Source organism: Sphaeroforma arctica (assembly GCF_001186125.1).
Source record: "Sphaeroforma arctica JP610 unplaced genomic scaffold supercont1.621, whole genome shotgun sequence".
In the NCBI taxonomy this organism is placed as follows: Eukaryota; class Ichthyosporea; order Ichthyophonida; genus Sphaeroforma; species Sphaeroforma arctica.
Window position 1 is genome coordinate 26,583 of NW_014039937.1, and position 19,711 is coordinate 46,293.

Sequence of the window (19,711 nt, forward strand, 5' to 3'; positions counted from 1 at the left end):
GTGCAGCATCTAAGGACCAGATCATCAAAAAGCCAATACAAATCCCAAAACCTCAGAATCATCAAATATTGAGTTTTGGAATTAGGATTCAAATATTCCTGATATTAGAGTCATCAGAAATATTAACGCTAGAACCGGTAAGCTATACCGGAGCTCCGCGTGTGAGAAAAACACTCTAGTAGAAACCTGAGTCTGGTGAATTAGAAAGCACAAATAAAGACTCAGTTCGGTTCTCTCAGACTAAGAAACTTCTTAGCTGAGATAACCGTACTTGGGAAGGGAGCAAAGGAGAGGAGCACTCTCGAGCTATTCTAATTGCGAATATAGGTAATTAGGTAATAATTAACTAATTAGGGCGTGAGGAAAGAATATCCGCCTAGGTTCTCGATACGTGGGGTTATAAATATAACCTGATACGGTCGATTGAGCTCATGTCATCTTTCACAAACAACCTCTATTTGCATTACGAACCCTCGTCCAAGCCGCAACATCTTCCATCTGAGCGTCGTATTCGTGACGGCATCCACCTAGCTAATACGAAACGTCGTAGGTCGCGGAAGGAATCTCAGAACCAACCACAAATGAACAAGCAAGATGATCGACACCAAAAGAATCAGGCTACTTCGCGACAATCTTCTCTGGCACACAAGCAGTGACAATACCGTGCAAGGACAACCAGTATTCAGCAGAGGCTGGAGAAGACAGCCGAGGATGGACAAGCAGTAACTCCTGACCAGCAGACGAATGAGGAACAGGCGGGCATTCGTGAATATGTAGCGAATGCCGGTTTGTCAGCCAGTCCGTGATCAACAAGCTCTGATTCGACGTTCTCAGACCAACAATCGTCGGTACAGCAATGCCTCGACAGGGGAAGTAAGGTTGCAAACCGCGATAGCAACCTACGTCTCCCGCCGGTAAAGCGCCAGCGCCACCGTCGGCGCAACAATAGACCAGGGGTTGTACACGGGCAAGGCTCTTCACAACAATTGACAGAGCTGTTGACCATGTATCAGTCGTTGCTCGAGCAGTACGAACAACGCTTGCAGCGTACACACCCAGGACAACCACATCCTGTTCAACAGAGCACTCGCCCACCATCGGAATCTGAGAACTAGGGGTCCAGCAGGGAATCCCCGAGGACGATATTCCAGCATTTCGGATCAAGGGTCTCGATCGTCAACACCCAGGGTTGAGATATCATTCCCGGGGCTCAGATGATCAGTCTTTCGGCAGTGACGCACCAACTCTTAATAAGTTTGTACACGAACAGCAATAAGCTAAACAGAACCCACGCGGTCGGGAAGCACTACGTAACTTACATAACCGCTTAGGATCTACCATACGGACGAGACAGCGGAATGACGCGTTCGAACAAGACGCCCTACGGGAGAATACCTCTCCGCCAGTAAGCAAAGAGAAGGCCCCTGTCCCACCGGCACCCACTCCGGAGAGTAATTCAACAAATCGACAGGTCTTACATGCACGTATGTTGAAATTGTCGGAAGAGCTGTGTCTAGCAGTCGTAGACAACAACTTACCGCGAGCAGAAGCATCACGTGGCGTGCTGGAACACTGCGGGCTACCCACGAGTCTAGGCCGACTGACAAGCGTGAACCACGTGAACAACGTAGTTGGCCCGAATGGCCATCGAACAGTTATCACTTACATATTATCATGGAAGGGGATACCTTAAGAATGCACAAATCTCCGGCCTCGATGAGGCATGGAGCTTGCAGTGGTTTTATAAAGTGCTGAATCATTTTAAGGCGGGACAGTCGACACTCGACTATATCAAGGCTAACCATCAGCAATTGGTAGCACGGACTCCTGAGTTACAGATAACTCAGATATGCTCGCATGAGATCCAAGCAATCGTGGACCCAACCTTCCGCAAGCTCGCCAAGAGACACGCCAAGCTGGCCAACGTACCAATAATGGAACAAACGACTTACTTGATTGAAAACCGCCGTCGTGTCCGCGAACGTTGTCAGACGGACGCTGAGTTTCAGCAGAACCTATTGAACCATTGCATAGTGCATCTATTGGAAGTGACTTTGGATTTACACCCATGCAAGCGCACGCTACAGCTACGCCCGAAATGGTAACTATCGGAAACACCCGAACTGCTTCAGCTGTTAAGCCCTGACATACAAGAGGCGCAGATACGCACTTCGGCTCGCTTAGCTAATCGCAGGTTACAGGGTGGGGAAGGATCACGAGCTGACTCAACTATTAGCCATTCACAACACAATCAAACAGGGCAGCGCCAAACACAAACCTGGCAGCAACAACCTCAAGCGCCGACAACTACAACATGCATCGGTTGTCATACACAGGCCCCACCAGATCCGCGCCACATCGTGCGATGCCACAATTATCGAGTATCGGCCTAATGGGGCAGGTGACAATCGCACGCGATCTCAGAAGCAGGGGCGGCAATTCCGCGATGCAGCAGCGGCCCAACGTACATCCACCGCACATATACCAGGGCCAGGTCAGGGAAACGGCCCGGCCAGACATGCCCTTGCAGTGACAACATAAAAGAATGCATGGACACCACCGACGTTAGCAACAGAGACGCATATCAGTTGGCCAATCCTGAACAGTCCATTTGGACACCGGTACCAGAGGCGCACTGAGAGGTAGGGCTGTCGGACGCGGATGTAGCTTTGATATTTGTTAGTATGCTTAGTGAAGTAGTGGCGATTAAAGACCCAGTACTCACAACGGATAACCGGATCTATATATAACTATAACTGAACGGGCGCACGTCCAAGTACTAGTAGATACGGGAACAAACAGAAGCTGCATTGCGACAACATCCGCAGAACTATTAGGCCGTCCCATAGCTCCAGCATCACCTGGGTCGTTTATTTATATAGCTGACAAGGCGGTACGAACTCCGCCACTGGGGACGACGGAAACTCTACCTCTCCGATATGATACAGAAATCATAGATCGTTCACTGGAACTGATGAACTTATCAAATGGTATAGACATTATCCTGGGGCAAGACATGATGAAGGCCTCGGACTGTACGTAAGTGGTATTCAATCACCCCTCGCACCGATAGATGCCACAGAGTTAGATGCCCTCCTTGAACTATAACCACAACGTCAAGCTCCCAATACAACGGAACCGGCTGGAGCACGACAATGGTTAGCAGCAGAACTAGAGGCGAACGCAGCTATTGCTGACAACGTACGCTGTCGCCTCGAGAGGAGCGAGGTATCGATTCCGGTTACACGAGACCAAGCGATGAGCATGCGTAGATGATAGATGGATACCGTATGTCGACGAGCAGATCCAAAAATGGTTGAAGGACATAGTAAGCACGAAGCGCACGACACCAGCGACGGACAACCTTCCATTGCTGGCAGTGCCGACGCTTGACAGTGAGGGAAAGGTGAAGAAGGTGAGGGTCTGCTTGGGTATGAGAGCAGTTGTGGACAAAGTACTTAGGACGGACATTTAGGACCGAACCAGAGGGCCCGACCTACAAGTGGAATTTCAGGACCGGACCAAAGGACCGGACCTGAGTAGAATATTCTAGGACCGGACTCAGCGGGACCAGACCTGATATTGAGACAGAGGAATTTATTATGAGAGATTGATGACTCAGAAGGTGTCATCATAATTTAGTATCTAAGAGACGACAACCATAGAGATGACTCATACGGTGTCATCATAATTTAGTAACCAGGAGACGAAAACCATAGATACGGGTATTTTCATAATTACCCATTATTAGAAAAAATTTCGTTCCATATAGGAACGTAATAATAAATACAGCAGACGCGCCGATCATAACGGCACTTCTGACTGAGTTCACTTATTTCTGACTTAACACTCTTTACTAAGTGTCACTCGGTTTTGACCACACAGATAATGCTCGTATTCCGGGGTGCCAATTCCTAATCCCGAAGGTTAACAAAATTGTCTCACGGCTACAAAGCCAGAAATCTTACACGACCCTGGACATATCGGCCGCATACCATAGGTTGCCGATTCATCCGGATTCAAGATATTTGTTTGGCTTCACACGCGAGAGGTACTTTCGGTTTACATGCATTGACGCAACAGTTTCAGCGCACATTGAGCACCATACATTGAGCACCATACTCGATGGATTATTGGTGCATCATTATATAGATGACACAATAGTTGCGAGTGACGACAACGACGAACACATGGCGACGGTGAAGGGAGTTATCAGACGCCTTACGTACCATAGCTTCAAGCTCTATCTGGCTGAGTACCACTTTGCGATAGCAGAAGTGATGATATTGGGTATGAAGGTGTCAGTACAAGGTATCGACGTCGACTTTGGGAAGCAGGCGAAGCTACTTTACTGGCCTACTCCGCAACGATACAAAGACATAGCGTCGGCGCTAGGCTTGGCAAATTACCCTCATGAACACTTGCCAAACTTCGTGAACGTGGTGGCCCCATTATGAGAGTTCTGTAAACTCAAGTCCAATGAGTTGATTGGCGATCGATGGGAACCGAGACATACAGAGGCATGGCAGGCGATGAAGATTGCAATTGTTAATGCAGTAGCGTTACACTTCCCAGTGGAGGGAAAGCCGTCGAACCCGGAGACATATACAGGTAACTATGGAATAGGCGGCGCGTTCTTTCAGTGGATTGAATGAAAGAAGCACTACTTGATGGTAAGACATTGAACCATACCCGACAGAACTACGCTACACCTATGAAGGAGTTACTGGTATTAGTGTATTGCTTGACTCACTTTCACGACCACCTCGATTGACAGCGGTTTACGATCTTTACAGACCACAGGACATTGGTGTACATGAACACATAGATCAAGCTCAATCTGATGTTACAACGGTGGCATCATATAATTGCACCATTTAATTTTGCAATCGCCTACATTCCGGGAGAGGCGAATGTGTTACCGGATACACTCAGTAGGGCGCATGAAGGTACGGCGGGGATCGATGTGCCGGAGATACTGTACGTAGACTGTTGACAGCTATTCCTCAATTACTTTGAGCAAGCCCAAAAGATCTTCGGGGCTAACAACATTGACGTATTTGCGGCACCATGTAATGCACAACTATTCCGGTTTTGGACAAAGAATGATCGGAACTGGGCGCTTGACCATAATTGGTCCTTAGTAGATGAATGCATAAACATACCATCCATCGAAGTTAATACATCAGATGCTTCGCAAGATAAGAGCGGATGGAGCGAGTGCCACGGTGTGTCTTCCGTGGGTGCCACGAGCGCCATGGTTTGACCTTACACAGTTACCTCAGGCTGAACTGGTGTTAGCGCCTCGTATCCCACATGCCTTTTGAAGTACGCTAAGTATGCGTGCGGGAAGACACCTTGGGGTCACGTGGATTTGAGCTGGATCCGCGTTTCTCACATCGACTCGGATATGCAGAGCCCCGTCACATACCAACACCGATGCTTAGACACAAAGCAAGATTTGTCTGTAGCCATGGCTAACACATAAGGATAATCAGCGTTCGCACAGGCCACCCCAGACGAACAACTGCGACGGACACAACTGACGCAGGCCCAGCACGAAGAAGGCCACCATAGAGCGGCAGACGCAGTTCAACAACTACGGAACAATTGACATGTGTGGACTGGGACATTGGAGCTAGCAACGGAAGTTAAACGACAGTGTGGAGTATGCCTAGGTCAAGATACGCTACCAAAGGTTTCCACCCGATGATCAGAATTGATGCACGGTACCCTTGGGATCACATCCAAGTGTATTACATCCCAATGCCGATCATATACCGTAAGAAGAACAAGTCTATATTACACGTACTATATGTAGCCACGGGCTTTTCAATCCTTCGCGCCACCCCGGACAAGACCATAGAGACCAACGTGCAAACATTGATAAAGATTTCTGGTGAACATGAATTTCCACGCATGATACAGACGGGCATGGGGTCGAAATTCACAAACAAGATACACATAGTAAAACTTATAGTGAAGGAAGTCGGAATGTTACACAAGGTGTCACCACCATATCGCCCACAGATGTTGAAAGCGGTGGAGCGTCGCCACAAGATCATCACACGTTCAATTCGGATGTGTTGCTAGGCGATACCACAGGCATGGAACGAACGCCCTCTTATACCAGAACCTCCTCATCTCGCGTAGACACAAGAGTGCTCCCTTTAGTGTATATTTCGGTCGACGAAACGTCCCTTTCGCTGATTTCACCGACGCTACACCCGAAGCTCAACTTGTTATCAACGATACATGGGTACAACGTTTAGACCAATTGCGGGATACGATCCTTCCTATGCTGCATAAGATCCGAACAACTTGACAAAGACCTTTGATCGCCGACAAGCCCACGACCTGGTGCACTTCGATGAAGAAGATGTCGTGATGGTTGTGGTGAAGTCTGAGCGTCCATTGTTCGGCTCATACATTGTTTTAAAGACTGGTGGACTCCATCCGAATTCAAGGGTAAACCTTTACGGGAGAACTCTTCCGGTTAGTGCACCGTAGTACGGACCCACCGCTTGACGATGCGTTATGGCAAGAGGGCAGGTTCGAGATTAGACACATCATCAGACACTGCACAAATGATGAGACGGGTAAACTCGAATACCTGGTACGATGGCGCGAGGGCGAACCAATGTGGAAAATAGCGGAGGCATTTGACGATGCCAATGATATTGTGGCGTACCACAAAGACTCCCAGACGCGCATGCGTAAACGACGCCGTGACCAGATTTAGCATTTTTTTGTACATAGTTATATATATCCAGAACGACAGGTTGCTCGAGACGTTACTTCGGGTCCTCTAGTGCAAGCACACTGCTCTCTGAGGAAAAATACCTGCACCCCCGAGTTTCCTTTTCTCTAATCTGACACACTACGCGTGCTTCACCTTGCGGGGGGGGGGGGGGGGGGGGAGGGTGGTCGGAATACCCTAAACAGTGTTAATTTGATTAATGTTGGTTTATTTAGTTATTATTTTTAAGATCTGCTAACTTGGTTTATAAATGATCGGAAAAGCACATGCAAGTTTGGGTTCATGTATTATTATAAGGATTGTTAATAAAGGAACGACGTCTCCCCTTGCATGAGGGGAGTACGTTTAGATACAGTTATATGCGACTTACAACAAGCTGTTCATGTTCGAACCCACGAAAGATAAGTATGTCTGTCACGTGTTTGATGCTGCTTCAAGATATAACGTGTTGTATTTTCTGATAGATAAACCAATACAAACTGTGGCTGAGAGCATCTATAAGTGTTTTGCAGATTTTGGCTGGCCAGCTATAGCGTACACTGACAACGTTAGTGAATTCACAGGATATGTCATGTCGACACTGCTACTCGTTGCAAGCACCTGGCGCAAAATGGGTGTACCTTATAAACCTCAAGACACAAGGTATCAACGAGGTGAGACACCGAAAGATGACCGAATTCGTGCGAGGATACCTATTTGATGATGCTGACATATGTTTGAGCCGTAATGCCGGGGTACCATTGATTTGGTTGAGCTGCCCATGTCCGAACCCATGAAAGATACGTATTTCTGTCACGTGTTTAATGTTGCTTCACGATATAACGTTTTGTATCTTCTGACAGATAAATCTATACAAATCATAGCTTAGGGGTAAACAGTAATGCTACAAGGGGGGCAATATATGGGCTATATTCTAATTAGTTGGGTATATTAATAAATTAATTAGAGTATAGTTAATGGATACTATGGTACAAAGTAAGTACTTTTCTAGTCTCCTTCCTACCAGGGAGTAATGCATTAGTATATGTTATGGGTAGATGAGTATTCCTTATTGGCATACTTATTGACTTCACTGGAGTCGTCACTATTCTAAGCTCGCAGACCACGTTGACAGGTGACCTGTGGGGAAGCCGAAGGGATTCCCTCCTAAATAACCTTAGTTCTCTCCCACTGATGAAGGCTACCATACAGGCTATTCACTTTCTTATGTATACTTCATAGTAGGGGGTGATAGTTTCCCAGGGGAGACTATGAAAATATAATACACAGTGCCAGAGTATAAAAAGTCCCCGGGTACCCCTCTAACTTGAACTGAGTATAGATAGATACATGGTGATCCTCGTGCTCCTACAAGAATAGGCTGGTTTTAAAGTAGTACTGTTGGAGATTAAAGGAGATAGGCTAAGAGTGTTTTTGTACCTTGGAAGACACTATTTCTGGATATTTTTTTTTATTACTTAACCACTTGGGTACAATCTCAAACCCAGTTAGGTCAGCTATCCTCTAGTCGTATGCCCTAACACTATAGACCATCTGCCTTTAGTATTCTTCCACTGGGGTGCAGGACTATGACTCCTTATCATCTTTCGGAGATATTCTTACTAGACACCCGGTAACTTCTACTGTGGTACTGGTGTCTGTAATTAGTATTATATCTAACCTACACTGCTAGTTATTCGTAGACCTAAAACGATTATGTCTCTCTTTTCTGAGCTAGCACACTAATCAACAATCTGAGCTCCCTTCTTACATTTACTTAATACTGTGACTACGATAAATTTACCTCGCTACAGATCTCGACAGTAGTTCAGATGCAGTATCAGAGTATACTAATTCTTTTGTCTTAAGAAATATATCAATATGTATTTAATAGGACACTATTTATGGAGCTGAACTGAGGAAAGGCAGGTTACCTTTTATCGGTTGTGATACCCCCTGAGTATGCATCTCTATAGCTATAGTTATCCTCTGAATCTATCTGTTTTGATCATCGTAGCCATGACGACCATCCCTCAACTATTTTTACTCTCGTCTATCGTTTCAGACTCGTAGGCCTCCACTAGACACTGTTGATTGAATTGGTTGTTCGGGCATCTGCCTCATTGACTATTACACTGGATAGCTATCTAGGCTATCGATATACAGGGATACGTAGGCCTACCATACTGTGTAGTTCAGTGACTACTGTTTAGTGTTGCACTATACTATACTAGTATTTTGAAGGGTTTCAGATGAGCGATCTAGTTTTCGAGAGGCCTCGGGCCACTAATAGAATACTCATATCACCCACACACCGGAATGTGTGCTAACGGATTAACATAGTTTTCCCAAGGTTCCCACCATCTACTTTATACAGATTCCAATGATACGTCTAATTGATATCCACTGCTTCTAGTCTCTCAAGGTTACTTGCACTTATGGACACAGACAGGGAATTTCTCCACCCTTTCTACCAATGATCATACCATTTCTTTCTACCACATCAACTTACCTGCCAACCCATTGATAATAATCCATCTACATACTAATCATTAAGGTAAGAACTTACCCTTTAAAGTTTAACTGCAAAATTAATATTACTCTTAGCACTACACTCTCCGGTATCACTACCTCGGGTAAACTCGCCCAGTCTATATTATATACTTCCCTTATCTCTTCGAATATAAAGTTTCCTTGCAACTAGAATCATCACTCCTGACTCATTAGTTTATTCTACAGGTACACCTTCCATAGAGTGAGGTAATATAGGTTAGGGTGTAATACTAGCCAGTCTATATACTGTAGGTTCTATTATAGCTCCAAGTATGTGTCCCTATATAGTAGTAGAACTAACTCACGTTCTATCTCCATATATATGAACTACCTACATCCCAAGAAAATGAGAGGAGAATGGGACCCCTATCCCCTACCTTCTTGCACCAAGATAGCATAAACTATCGCTTTATGTTTAAATCCTATCATATATCATATATAACTATAACTATGAGAAAGGGAAGTAATCCTGTTTTTTAAACGAAAGAACCTTTGAGGGCGGTTGATATACTTGAGATTATTAGGTGGCTAACAGTTTAAACTAAATCATAGAAGAACTGATATGTTAGGCGGTAGGATAAGATTCTGTATAGTTCACATATAGTTCCACCTGGGAAATATTCCGATATCTTCCACAATCGGTGGTGCAATAAAAATACCCAAGAACACCGGAGTTTCATAATAGTATAGCACGTCTTAGACTACGGTACCTTAACCTCTTAGGTCCCCCTCTGAAAGGTGAGGGTCATCATAGGACACTTGACTCCTTACAGATCATACAATAGTATAGTTTCTTATTACTTCTACTTCTAGTGACAATAAATGCTATTATTCTTCCTTGCCTTTGGCATGTCTGTTCCTTCTCTCCTCAATCCATGACCCTTTTGGCTCCTTTGAAATAGCCTAGCAGCTACACAGTTCTATGGTCCTGTTCCTTTGAGGCATAGATCATACATAGCTCATAGCTCATAGGTCATATCTCATAGGTCATATCTCAGATCGTTGGTCTAATTACATAATACCTTGACCTTGTACTGATTTTCTCTTTTATTTTTTGTATACTAGCTATCTTAGATACATACTTGGCTATGACTGGGCATCTTTTATCGTTTTGGGTGCTCCCAAAGGGATCATCAAAGTCACTCCGATATATTGACACGACTACGTATACATATACACATAAAACTCAGACAATACCAAATGGAGAGGGATACTAGATCTCAAAGTAAAAGAAATGTATATCCCGAAGGGGTGTAAGACATTATAATCTAAGCTTTGATGTCGAGACAAAGGTGAGGACTGGTCTTAAACCTCTAACTTCAGGCATCCCTCTGTCTTAGATGTCCTTAGAGTGTAAGAGTGTATGTGGCTATATGGTGGATCTAAGATACTTATTGTACTTCAGGTCCATAGAAGGTCATGTCTATCTGCCCATAAAGCGTGTTTACAAATCTGTAAAGGTGAGCCACTGGATAGTGAAAGCATGTTTGGTAGTGTGTATGAGTATATGTGTAAAGGGGTCAATCTGTTCCACAGGTGTCAATGTGTGTCCAGCGCAAAGACAAAGAATAAGTATACCAATAACCAACGCGTAGTAAATCATGTATTCGCCATTCTTCTAGCGAAGATATAAAATCTAAATCTATGTTCACATTATGTCGAGGGTCTACGTGCTCCTTTTAGATCAGAAAGTATCTACATAAGAAGGTTCATAATGCCTGAGTCAGTTCCCTCTCTGACAAAGGGGATATTATCACCCAATCTGTTGGTAGATACTGTACGGGTAATGGATTAGCACTGACAGTATTAGATCATCCACAGATAACCATCTACTCAACCTCATATTACGAATGTGGTCAATGGATTTAAGAAACGGACAGCTATTTACAAATAAACTTGGCTACAAAACTAAAGCTGAGGCCCACAAATATTTGCATGGGGTGGTAGTCATGGCTACGAGTATCGTAGGATAAGATAATGTACGTGATGGAGCCCTCTTCACCATCTGCGATAGTCTAGGAGAATGTGATTGTGTCTGCAAACCAGTCCAATACGACTTTGGAAGGGAGAGGAACATCTTCGAATGACTCATCCGCTTCGTCAATCAGGGCCAACTCGCTACTATACTTACTGTAGTCCAAGACCTCACTGCTAAGAATACACTTCTGGAAGAGTCTGTTAATCGTCAGGAGAGGCAAGCCGGTGTATTTACGATACAGTTGACTCTTGGAATTACTCCATGCCACTCTGTTAACACGGTACTCGAGGAAATCCAAAAAAAAATCTCTGGGGAATATTCAGAAACTCTCGGGTATCGTTACCGCAAATAAACATCTAGTCAAAATTTTCGATTTCAAGAAAATTAATCGTTCACCAACCGCAACGTCCAATGACAACGATGTTATCAGTCTCAATAAGGACATAGTCGCCACCATCAAGAGCAAGCGCGAGATATTCCACTCGCAAGCTGACTTCTTGCAAGCTTTGATTTTATTCCCACTGGTCCAAGTTCTTGAGACCCCCACTTTCCGTGAAGACACCTCCGCTATTGTAAACCATCTTAACATATGTTCTAATGACCAAACTCTCTAACCCAATGCGCCCTGAGGCGCTTGCCACATTTAAAAAAGACATCAGCTTCTCAGTATTGACCGAACTCATCCCTGTCTCATGTAGGCGGTCTCGAGACTGTCACGCAATTCTTATCGAACTCTGCAACCCGAAACACAAACAGCAGATACAAGTTCTGCTTCCAATAATGCCACTACTGCGCCTGTCGTGAAACTCCCTAATCAAGGTACTCAGGGCAACGCCAGCGAAAAAAAAGACCACTTCATTCGTAGTGACTGCTCTCGGAAAGAACGGTGCAAATGTAGGCACAGATGCCCTGTCCCAGGGTACAGAGTTCGCCGCTATACCACGTGCTACCACGTCTACTCCCAGCGCCCCGCCACCTAGAGTTGAAGGATGTTTTGCGATATGGGATTGTAGATTCGCATTTACAGTGTCATCCATAGTAGAGGATGCCGCGGGAGAAGGTACAGACGTGCTGGCGGTAGGCAAGGTGGTATTGTTGGCAGAGCCTGCCGGAGACGTGTCAGGTTCCTCCTCAGAATCGACTTCGATCTTCCACGGAATCTGTGTCGGGAACCTCCACTGAAGTGTTGTCGCGTGCCTCATCTGTCGCGTGCCTCATAGAAGTCGACTATTTGGGCAATAAGTATGGGTCTGATGTGGCAGGTGTGAGAGAGGTAGTGTGAAGGGGTCGACGGCCTCGATGTTAGGATTGGTGGGATTAATAGCCTGAGTGATTATCCTCATGATAGGAACATCGGGACTGGCTTGGGAAGTGGCGTGGTGGCAACTGAAGTTCAGGTCGGAAATACTTGGTCATTGAACTGGACATCACGGGAATGACAATAATGGCTAGGTTTAGCACCGAATATACTGCTTTCATCGTAATATTTGGACTGTGTATCATGACCACGATATACGCCGAGAGTGATACGGTCATCCAGCCTGCCTTGCTCGCCCTGTTAGATATAAGCCACCTGGCATCCGTATATGTGCATTGATTTAATCGCGCGACTGGACTCTCCCTCCAGAACAGTTCCCAAGAGGACTTTTTGTCGCGGTTGCGCTTGTTACACTAGATGATCGCTTCAGTCCACATACTTTGAGGTTGGCCGGAGCGCTGGAGGAGACAGCACATAGTGTCTTTAATGTCCCGTTGATACGCTCCACAAGGCCGTGTAGAGAAGAATGTAGACACGCAAGTAACTTGCGCGGAAGTTTTCGAGTTTATCCTTGCAGATGTCTATGTAAAATTGGTCAAGGGTGTCGGCGGCGTCATCCTTCGTCATTGAAGGATATACAAATGGCATACCAGAATTGGTTATTATCCACGCATTTAATGTTGGTCGTACATGCATTCACAGAAGACGGAAGACTAGTTTCCAGATCAACATAGAAAACTGTACCAACGGACGGGCGCGTATCGGGATCTTTCAAGGTGTTTGATTTAGGACGACAGCATATTTTGCCTTCGGCACAAGTTTTACAGAAGAACCGGTCGTGAGGGTGTGCTAACACATCTACTTGTACGGTGAGGAGTTCTGCCGTAGATGGTACAGTATGTGCGGCATTGGCAACGACGTAGCAGAACAACGGCGCATTTGCCTTCGGTACAAGTTTTGCAGAAGAACTGGTTGTGAAGGTGTGGTAACACATCTATCTGTGTGGTGAGAAGCTCTGCCGCAAGTGGTACAGTGTGTGCGATGTTGGCAACACAGACGTAACGCCATTTTGGTTTGCGAACCACTTCGTTTCCGTCCCTAAGGAATGTCTCGGATTTTAGGCGCGATGAGAATGTGGTTTCTGTAACGTCTATTTGTAGCACTTGGTGTTGAGTGATAATAAGAATACGACAGTGACAAATCCGTTTTTGCTATATAGCTTAGCGAGGGTTGCGCTCCATGCATTTTTAGTGTAGGGTATATTTCCTTAAAGATAGACCTTAGGTTGTTTTCAGCTTTGTACAAAGCCGTCGTGGAGAGGGGCGTCGGCTTCGATACTACAGTACACAGAAACCTGCGTGTTGCTCGCACTCGCAAATAAGTCGATCTCAACGGCACCAAAGGGTTCAACGACATGTTTCTGAAATAAGTCGAGGTGCAATTTCCAATGTCGGTAGAGTTGTGTTTGACACAAGTGTCTATATTGTTCTGCTTGAGTGCTGCTAGAGTGATATGCGGATGTGTGTCTCATTGTCTCGTGCCAATCTGAAAGTGGAGAAGGCTCAAATGCAAAAATCTTATAAAGGCCACTAATGGAAGTGACACGTTGTATAGTGTCATGGTAGTGTTTGATAGTAAACACTGTGGGTAATGTATAGTCTTGTTGGACAGGAAATATGATATGAAAGCCATTCTGCTGTATGAGGCGAACAGATACGAGTGTTTTGGTCCGCTTGAGGCAGCCTGGGAGTCGTCCGCGTTGAGTAAGGGTAGTTTGGTATTAATCAGTAAACTCGACGATGAAGTGGCGGTTGTAATACTTCAAATATAAGTCATTCCACTAGAGTCAACGGAAGAGCTCGATACAGAAGTGGGGTATGTGGGCCCAGTATGATATACAGTGATTTGTATAGTATATCGGTCTGTGAGAATTGCAGGATCGGCTTGATTAGATATTCGTATAATTTCATAAGTTTGTTCCACAGTGTACCTCTTTGTATTGCTTACGTAGGCATGCAGCTGCGTTATGACCACTGCGAGTGCATTTGGCGCAAGAGAGAGTTGCGTGGTTGAAATTTTTTTTTTATAGACACTTTTGTTATCTGATGATCTAAGTAGGCACATGGCTTTTTAGAACAATAGAACCAATTATAGAGTGAAATTCATTTATCCATCTACTGAGGGCTATATATACGTTTCGTCGTTTCCAGTCATGTGTTGTCACGCGTAAGTATAGTATAAACTTTACTAAAGTCTTATCTGTCATTCGTTCATGCGACTGACACTCTGACAGCTGTCAGTTCCCGTTTATGTACCGTTATAGGTATCGAACTGTGTTTATATCTGGAATAATCATTACAATATTGTGTTTGTTGTAGCACACCTTTTACTATGTAACATCATTTCGGCGACTGAATTAATACATTTTGCACCCAAATTCACAATCTTGCACTATAATCAAATACAGACGCATCAGTGAAAGAGATTCTCGTTTCACGCCGCTAAAGTTGAAGGAAACAAAAAAAGTAGTAGAAAAATAAATAAAAATGAAATAAATTTGCCTCCGCATGGGATTGAACCATGGACCTTCACATTACGAGTGTGACGCGATACCACTTTGCCACAGAGGACACTTTTATTTATTTTGTTAAATTATATATACACATAATTACAATAGTACAAAAAAACTTCACAGTTGAACTTTCCACCCAATCCCTGATCCAAAGGCTTTGCAAAAAAGTAAATAACCCAAACAGTTTGCAAGTGTAAATACTTCCGAGTGCTTAGCTATTTGCTTTCGAAGGTTTTAATTGGATACTACGCGAAACAACTAACACATAGTAGAAAACTATGATTTATTCTATTGCAGCTGAACTGTCTCTGTATAAACGTGGTAGCATGAACAATGTTATCAAACTTCATTTCTCATTTCAGCCCGCTGTTATGTTGCAATCTGACAACAGTTGTACAGTTCGGTCAAATGGTTACTTCACTAGACAGCTAAAATCTAAAAAAAACCCCCATTAGACAGTTCTCCGTAAAGAGAACATGTACCGTCACATGCGTATATCAGACCCCTTGTTATGATACAGTACACGTTTATATCTATCACTTTTAATCAATTGCCAGCGTTGGAATACACGCGTTGTACAACTGATGGAACGGCAGTGGCATTGACAGGCAGATCAGTCTGGCCGACGTCACAATCGCTCGCAATTGGCGTGTTGAAGACCTCAGCTATATCCAGCAAGATGCTATACCCCAGAGGCATTTGTTGGAACACATCCAGCATGTTATTAGCGTAGGTTAGCAAGAGTATACTCAGACCCGTTAGCGCGACAGCCGAGCCCACATTCAGATTGACTCTATCGAAGACTACTATTAACACGACAACAAGCACCAAGTAGCAGAAATACAAAAAAAGACGACCGCTCAGCGCCCAGGCAACATTTAGCATGGTCATCCGTCTGTGATGGTCCGAATGCGAAGTCAAAGGTTAAAAAAGAGAGTTTGTAATGTGCCCTTCCACATCAAGACCAAACCCAACTATTGTAGAGACATCATACAACGCTCAAGCTAGAACCGATGTTAGCGCATAGACGTATAGAGATATGGAAAGCACTAAAACTGGATGCAATATGCCTACGCTTTCAGCAGCCACACCGTCGCTAACGATATACATTGAAAATCACTACCGTGCTTTCCACATGGCAGGATCTTCTCCGATTTCAAATAGAGAGCATACCTGTTTGAAACAGAGCTTAGCATGATGGCCTTATGAGTGTCTAGCATCAGTTCATAATATTCCTGACTCCACATAGGTTGTTGCGAGTATGACCGCATTTCCTTTGGTACATCCTTGCCGAGATATGGTTCACTGGCATGTGTCCGTATTGGCTCAGATGTGTAGTCCACAGCCGAGCCTGGTGCACCAGTCAGAGTCACAGATGGCGTTGGAGAGTACAGATGCGGCTCCGAGTACGAGACACGTACGACACTATCCCTGTCATGCATAGATCTTCGCCATATATGCCTATCCCGGGAGTCCGATTGAGAAAGTTGGGTAACCGTCCGGCGACAACCACTTCCCTTTGAGGTTGCGATCGAAGCGGATGGAGACGGTCCCGAGGGTTGCGATGCCGGTGTAGTGCCTGCGGGTGTGAACACGTGCTGCTTGAGGCCTGGTTGTGTGGTGTGTTCCAGCGCGAAATTGGCCATAGACTGATAGGCCTGTTCTCTCTTCCTCCTCTCTTCGTAGTACTTCATGAGCGTTTTGAGCCGTACCTTGCGACAAAGTATGGGCAACACCGCACTAACCAGCGCCACAGCATACAACAGACTGCCCGCCACGACGGCGTTGGTCCCGTTGTCTGCACTCAGAACGACAGCGATGACTACGATCGAACCAAGGACCCCCGTGCCAACTTCTATACAGAGCTTGAGTGGTGTTGCCCACAGCTGCGTGACGACTACATCCGCCTCACCCAAGAGCACCCCAAACCGCGCAGACGGCCACTGCAACACAAGCCGGTGTTCGCGCTCCAGCCCATGTGCGAGGGTAGACAGGTTGGTGCTGCCGCATGTATTAGAAGTAGGACGAGTGCACTCATGCACATTACTAACCGCATCAGGACATGCGCATGTGGTGGTGGCTGAGCTAGTCCCCAGTCGCAGTCGTTTAGTCATCAGCGCATTGCGCAGGTGTGCCTGAGCGCGGCTGACGGGGAGTGTCAGCTGCACATGGAACTTGACCGCCATCGTGACTACTCCCAGCATGAGTAGCTGGTTCACAGGTGGGAACGGGTAGACGTCACGATATGAGCAGATAAAAAAAACCGGTACTCGTATGATTGAGAGAGTAGCACGTATGCAGCTGATATCGCACTTAAAAGCAGACGCTTCTGGCGTATCATGTATTGTTCAGCGTCCAAATGCAGCCGACATGTACATCCCTGAATATATACAACACAGCCTTGGTAATACATACCAGGGTAACCTTGAGGCCGATCTCGAGATCCCTATCGGGATGTTGTAAGTCGGTGTAAATCTGTGGAGAGTGTAAAGTCAAGCAGCCAGATGAGCTGTAGCGCCTCACACTTTTAGCAGTGTGTAATTAAGATTATTAATATAGATATTTTGATAGTAAACTATGAATAAGACGTCAAGCGCGGGGTCTCTGTTCCAAATGTGGTGACATACCCACCAACAAACAAGCGAATGCTATTTTTGGAATACAACGGACATCACATAATACCTACATCGCCTAATGCAATGTATAACGATGGTTCCTCACTGTAGATGACATACCTCCGCAGTTATAAGTACAGAGAAAGGGGGGATGAATCCAACGGCCAAAAGAAGTAGAACGGCTCGATAGGGACGGTACTTTTTGCAACAGAAGACAAAGTACTGCCACACTGCTTTTTCGTATGAGCATCTACCTACATCCACCTGTGTAGATATACATATTATGGCAATATGAGTATGCTGAAGGGACAGAGTATACAATCACAGATATATCGACATCAAACGCATATACTAATCATCCAAACGCACATACTAATCATCAAACGCATATACTAATCACCAAATGCATATACGGATCATCAAACGCATATACGAATCATCAAACGTATATACTAATCACTAATTGCATATACTAATCATCAAACGCATATACTAGTAATCAAATGCATATACTAGTCATCAAACGCATATACTAATCATCAAAAGCATATACTAATCATCCAAACGCACATACTAATCATCAAACGCATATACTAATCATCCAAACGCATAGACTAATCATCAAACGTGTATACTAATCACCAAATGCATATACTAATCATCAAACGCATATACTAATCATCAAATGCATATACTAATCATCAAAGCACATACTAATCATCAAACGCATATACTAACCACCAAACGCATACACAAATCACCATACACATAGAATAGATATATTCAAACAGGCACGCGATGATATTAGCCTTGAGGAATCTGCCAATGTTATACTTCAACGGACTACAACGTTGCACATACCTGCATTGCACCTTTTCGGAATCTGCTACTTGTTCTCATGTATACTATGATAATTATGAATACGGAACTAAAGTTAAGGACGTATATACAGCAGTACAAATATTAGACTGCGCTTACACTACACAGCACCCAAATCGCAAATCCTATTTATTATGACCAATAACATCATCAAACCCCGAAGACGCGATAGAACACACATAATTTTTTTGTGTTAAAATATCAAAGAGTCAGAGATTAAAAGCTGACAAATCGAAACCCACGACGATATATAAGATGGTGATTGTGTGATACTTCCCTCCCAACTTAAGCTTGCTGTATGCGTTAATACGTATCATAGTTATACATAGTTTTAACAGCGTGCAAGCACATGTGTTTCAAACGGATAAAAATGTATATCTGTTCATTTACGGTTATGTACGTACATATATATATATACATGGGTGATACATACATACATACATACAAACAAAAAAAGAGACACAGACACAGGTACAGACACAACAAACACACACACACACACACACACACACACACATATATATATATATCTATATGTACATATATAATATATAAACGCTTATCTATATCTATGTATCTATATATATATCTATAGATCTATATCAATATCTTTATCTATATATATAGATATATATATATATATATAGAGTACACAAACTTACATACACACACATACACACACACACACACACATATATATATACGTATATGTAAGTATGTATGTATGCATGTATATATGGATAAATGTATGTATGTATGTATGTATGATGTATGTATGTACGTATAAATGTATGTATGCATGCATGTATGTACGCATGCACGCAAGTATGCACGCAAGTATGTGTATATGTACGTATGTAAGTACGCGTGTAAGCATGAATTCATGCATGCTTGTATGTACGCAAGTATGTGTATATGTATGTATATATTTACTTGTGTATGCATGCAAGCATTCATGCACACACGCATGTATGTATGTATGTATGTATGTATGAATATATATATATATTATATATATATATATATATATATATATATATATATATATATATATATATATATATATATATATATATATATATATATACTACACACACACACACACACACTACATATA

At 44.0% G+C, this 19,711-nt stretch overlaps 3 protein-coding genes and 1 non-coding gene across 4 annotated transcripts in view; 1 reads left to right on the forward strand and 3 right to left on the reverse strand.

Moving 5' to 3' along the window:
* Positions 1–1,640: 1,640 nt before the first annotated feature.
* SARC_07669 (hypothetical protein) lies at positions 1,641–2,533 on the forward strand (the record flags this gene model as incomplete). Its single annotated transcript, XM_014298380.1, has 2 exons — positions 1,641–2,101; positions 2,260–2,533. 2 exons carry the CDS (start codon positions 1,641–1,643, stop codon positions 2,531–2,533), a joined length of 735 nt encoding a protein of 244 aa, XP_014153855.1.
* A 9,450-nt stretch (positions 2,534–11,983) lies between these two features.
* On the reverse strand, positions 11,984–12,472 carry SARC_07670 (hypothetical protein; the record flags this gene model as incomplete). Its single annotated transcript, XM_014298381.1, has 1 exon — positions 11,984–12,472. One exon carries the CDS (start codon positions 12,470–12,472, stop codon positions 11,984–11,986), a length of 489 nt encoding a protein of 162 aa, XP_014153856.1.
* A 2,614-nt stretch (positions 12,473–15,086) lies between these two features.
* SARC_30167 lies at positions 15,087–15,158 on the reverse strand. The gene has a single exon. It is a non-coding gene; the product is annotated as a tRNA-Thr (tRNA).
* Positions 15,159–15,622: 464 nt separating this feature from the next.
* Positions 15,623–19,711, reverse strand: part of SARC_07671 (hypothetical protein) — a 4,701-nt gene continuing 612 nt past the window's right edge. Inside the window, exons 2-6 of the mRNA XM_014298382.1 lie at positions 18,577–18,620; positions 17,836–17,979; positions 17,516–17,575; positions 16,274–17,310; positions 15,623–15,995 (exon numbers count right to left, since the gene is read on the reverse strand). Of these exons, the coding sequence (XP_014153857.1) occupies positions 15,647–15,995; positions 16,274–17,310; positions 17,516–17,575; positions 17,836–17,979; positions 18,577–18,620 (1,634 nt within the window). The 3' untranslated portion in view covers positions 15,623–15,646. The remainder of the gene's footprint in view (positions 15,996–16,273; positions 17,311–17,515; positions 17,576–17,835; positions 17,980–18,576; positions 18,621–19,711) is intronic.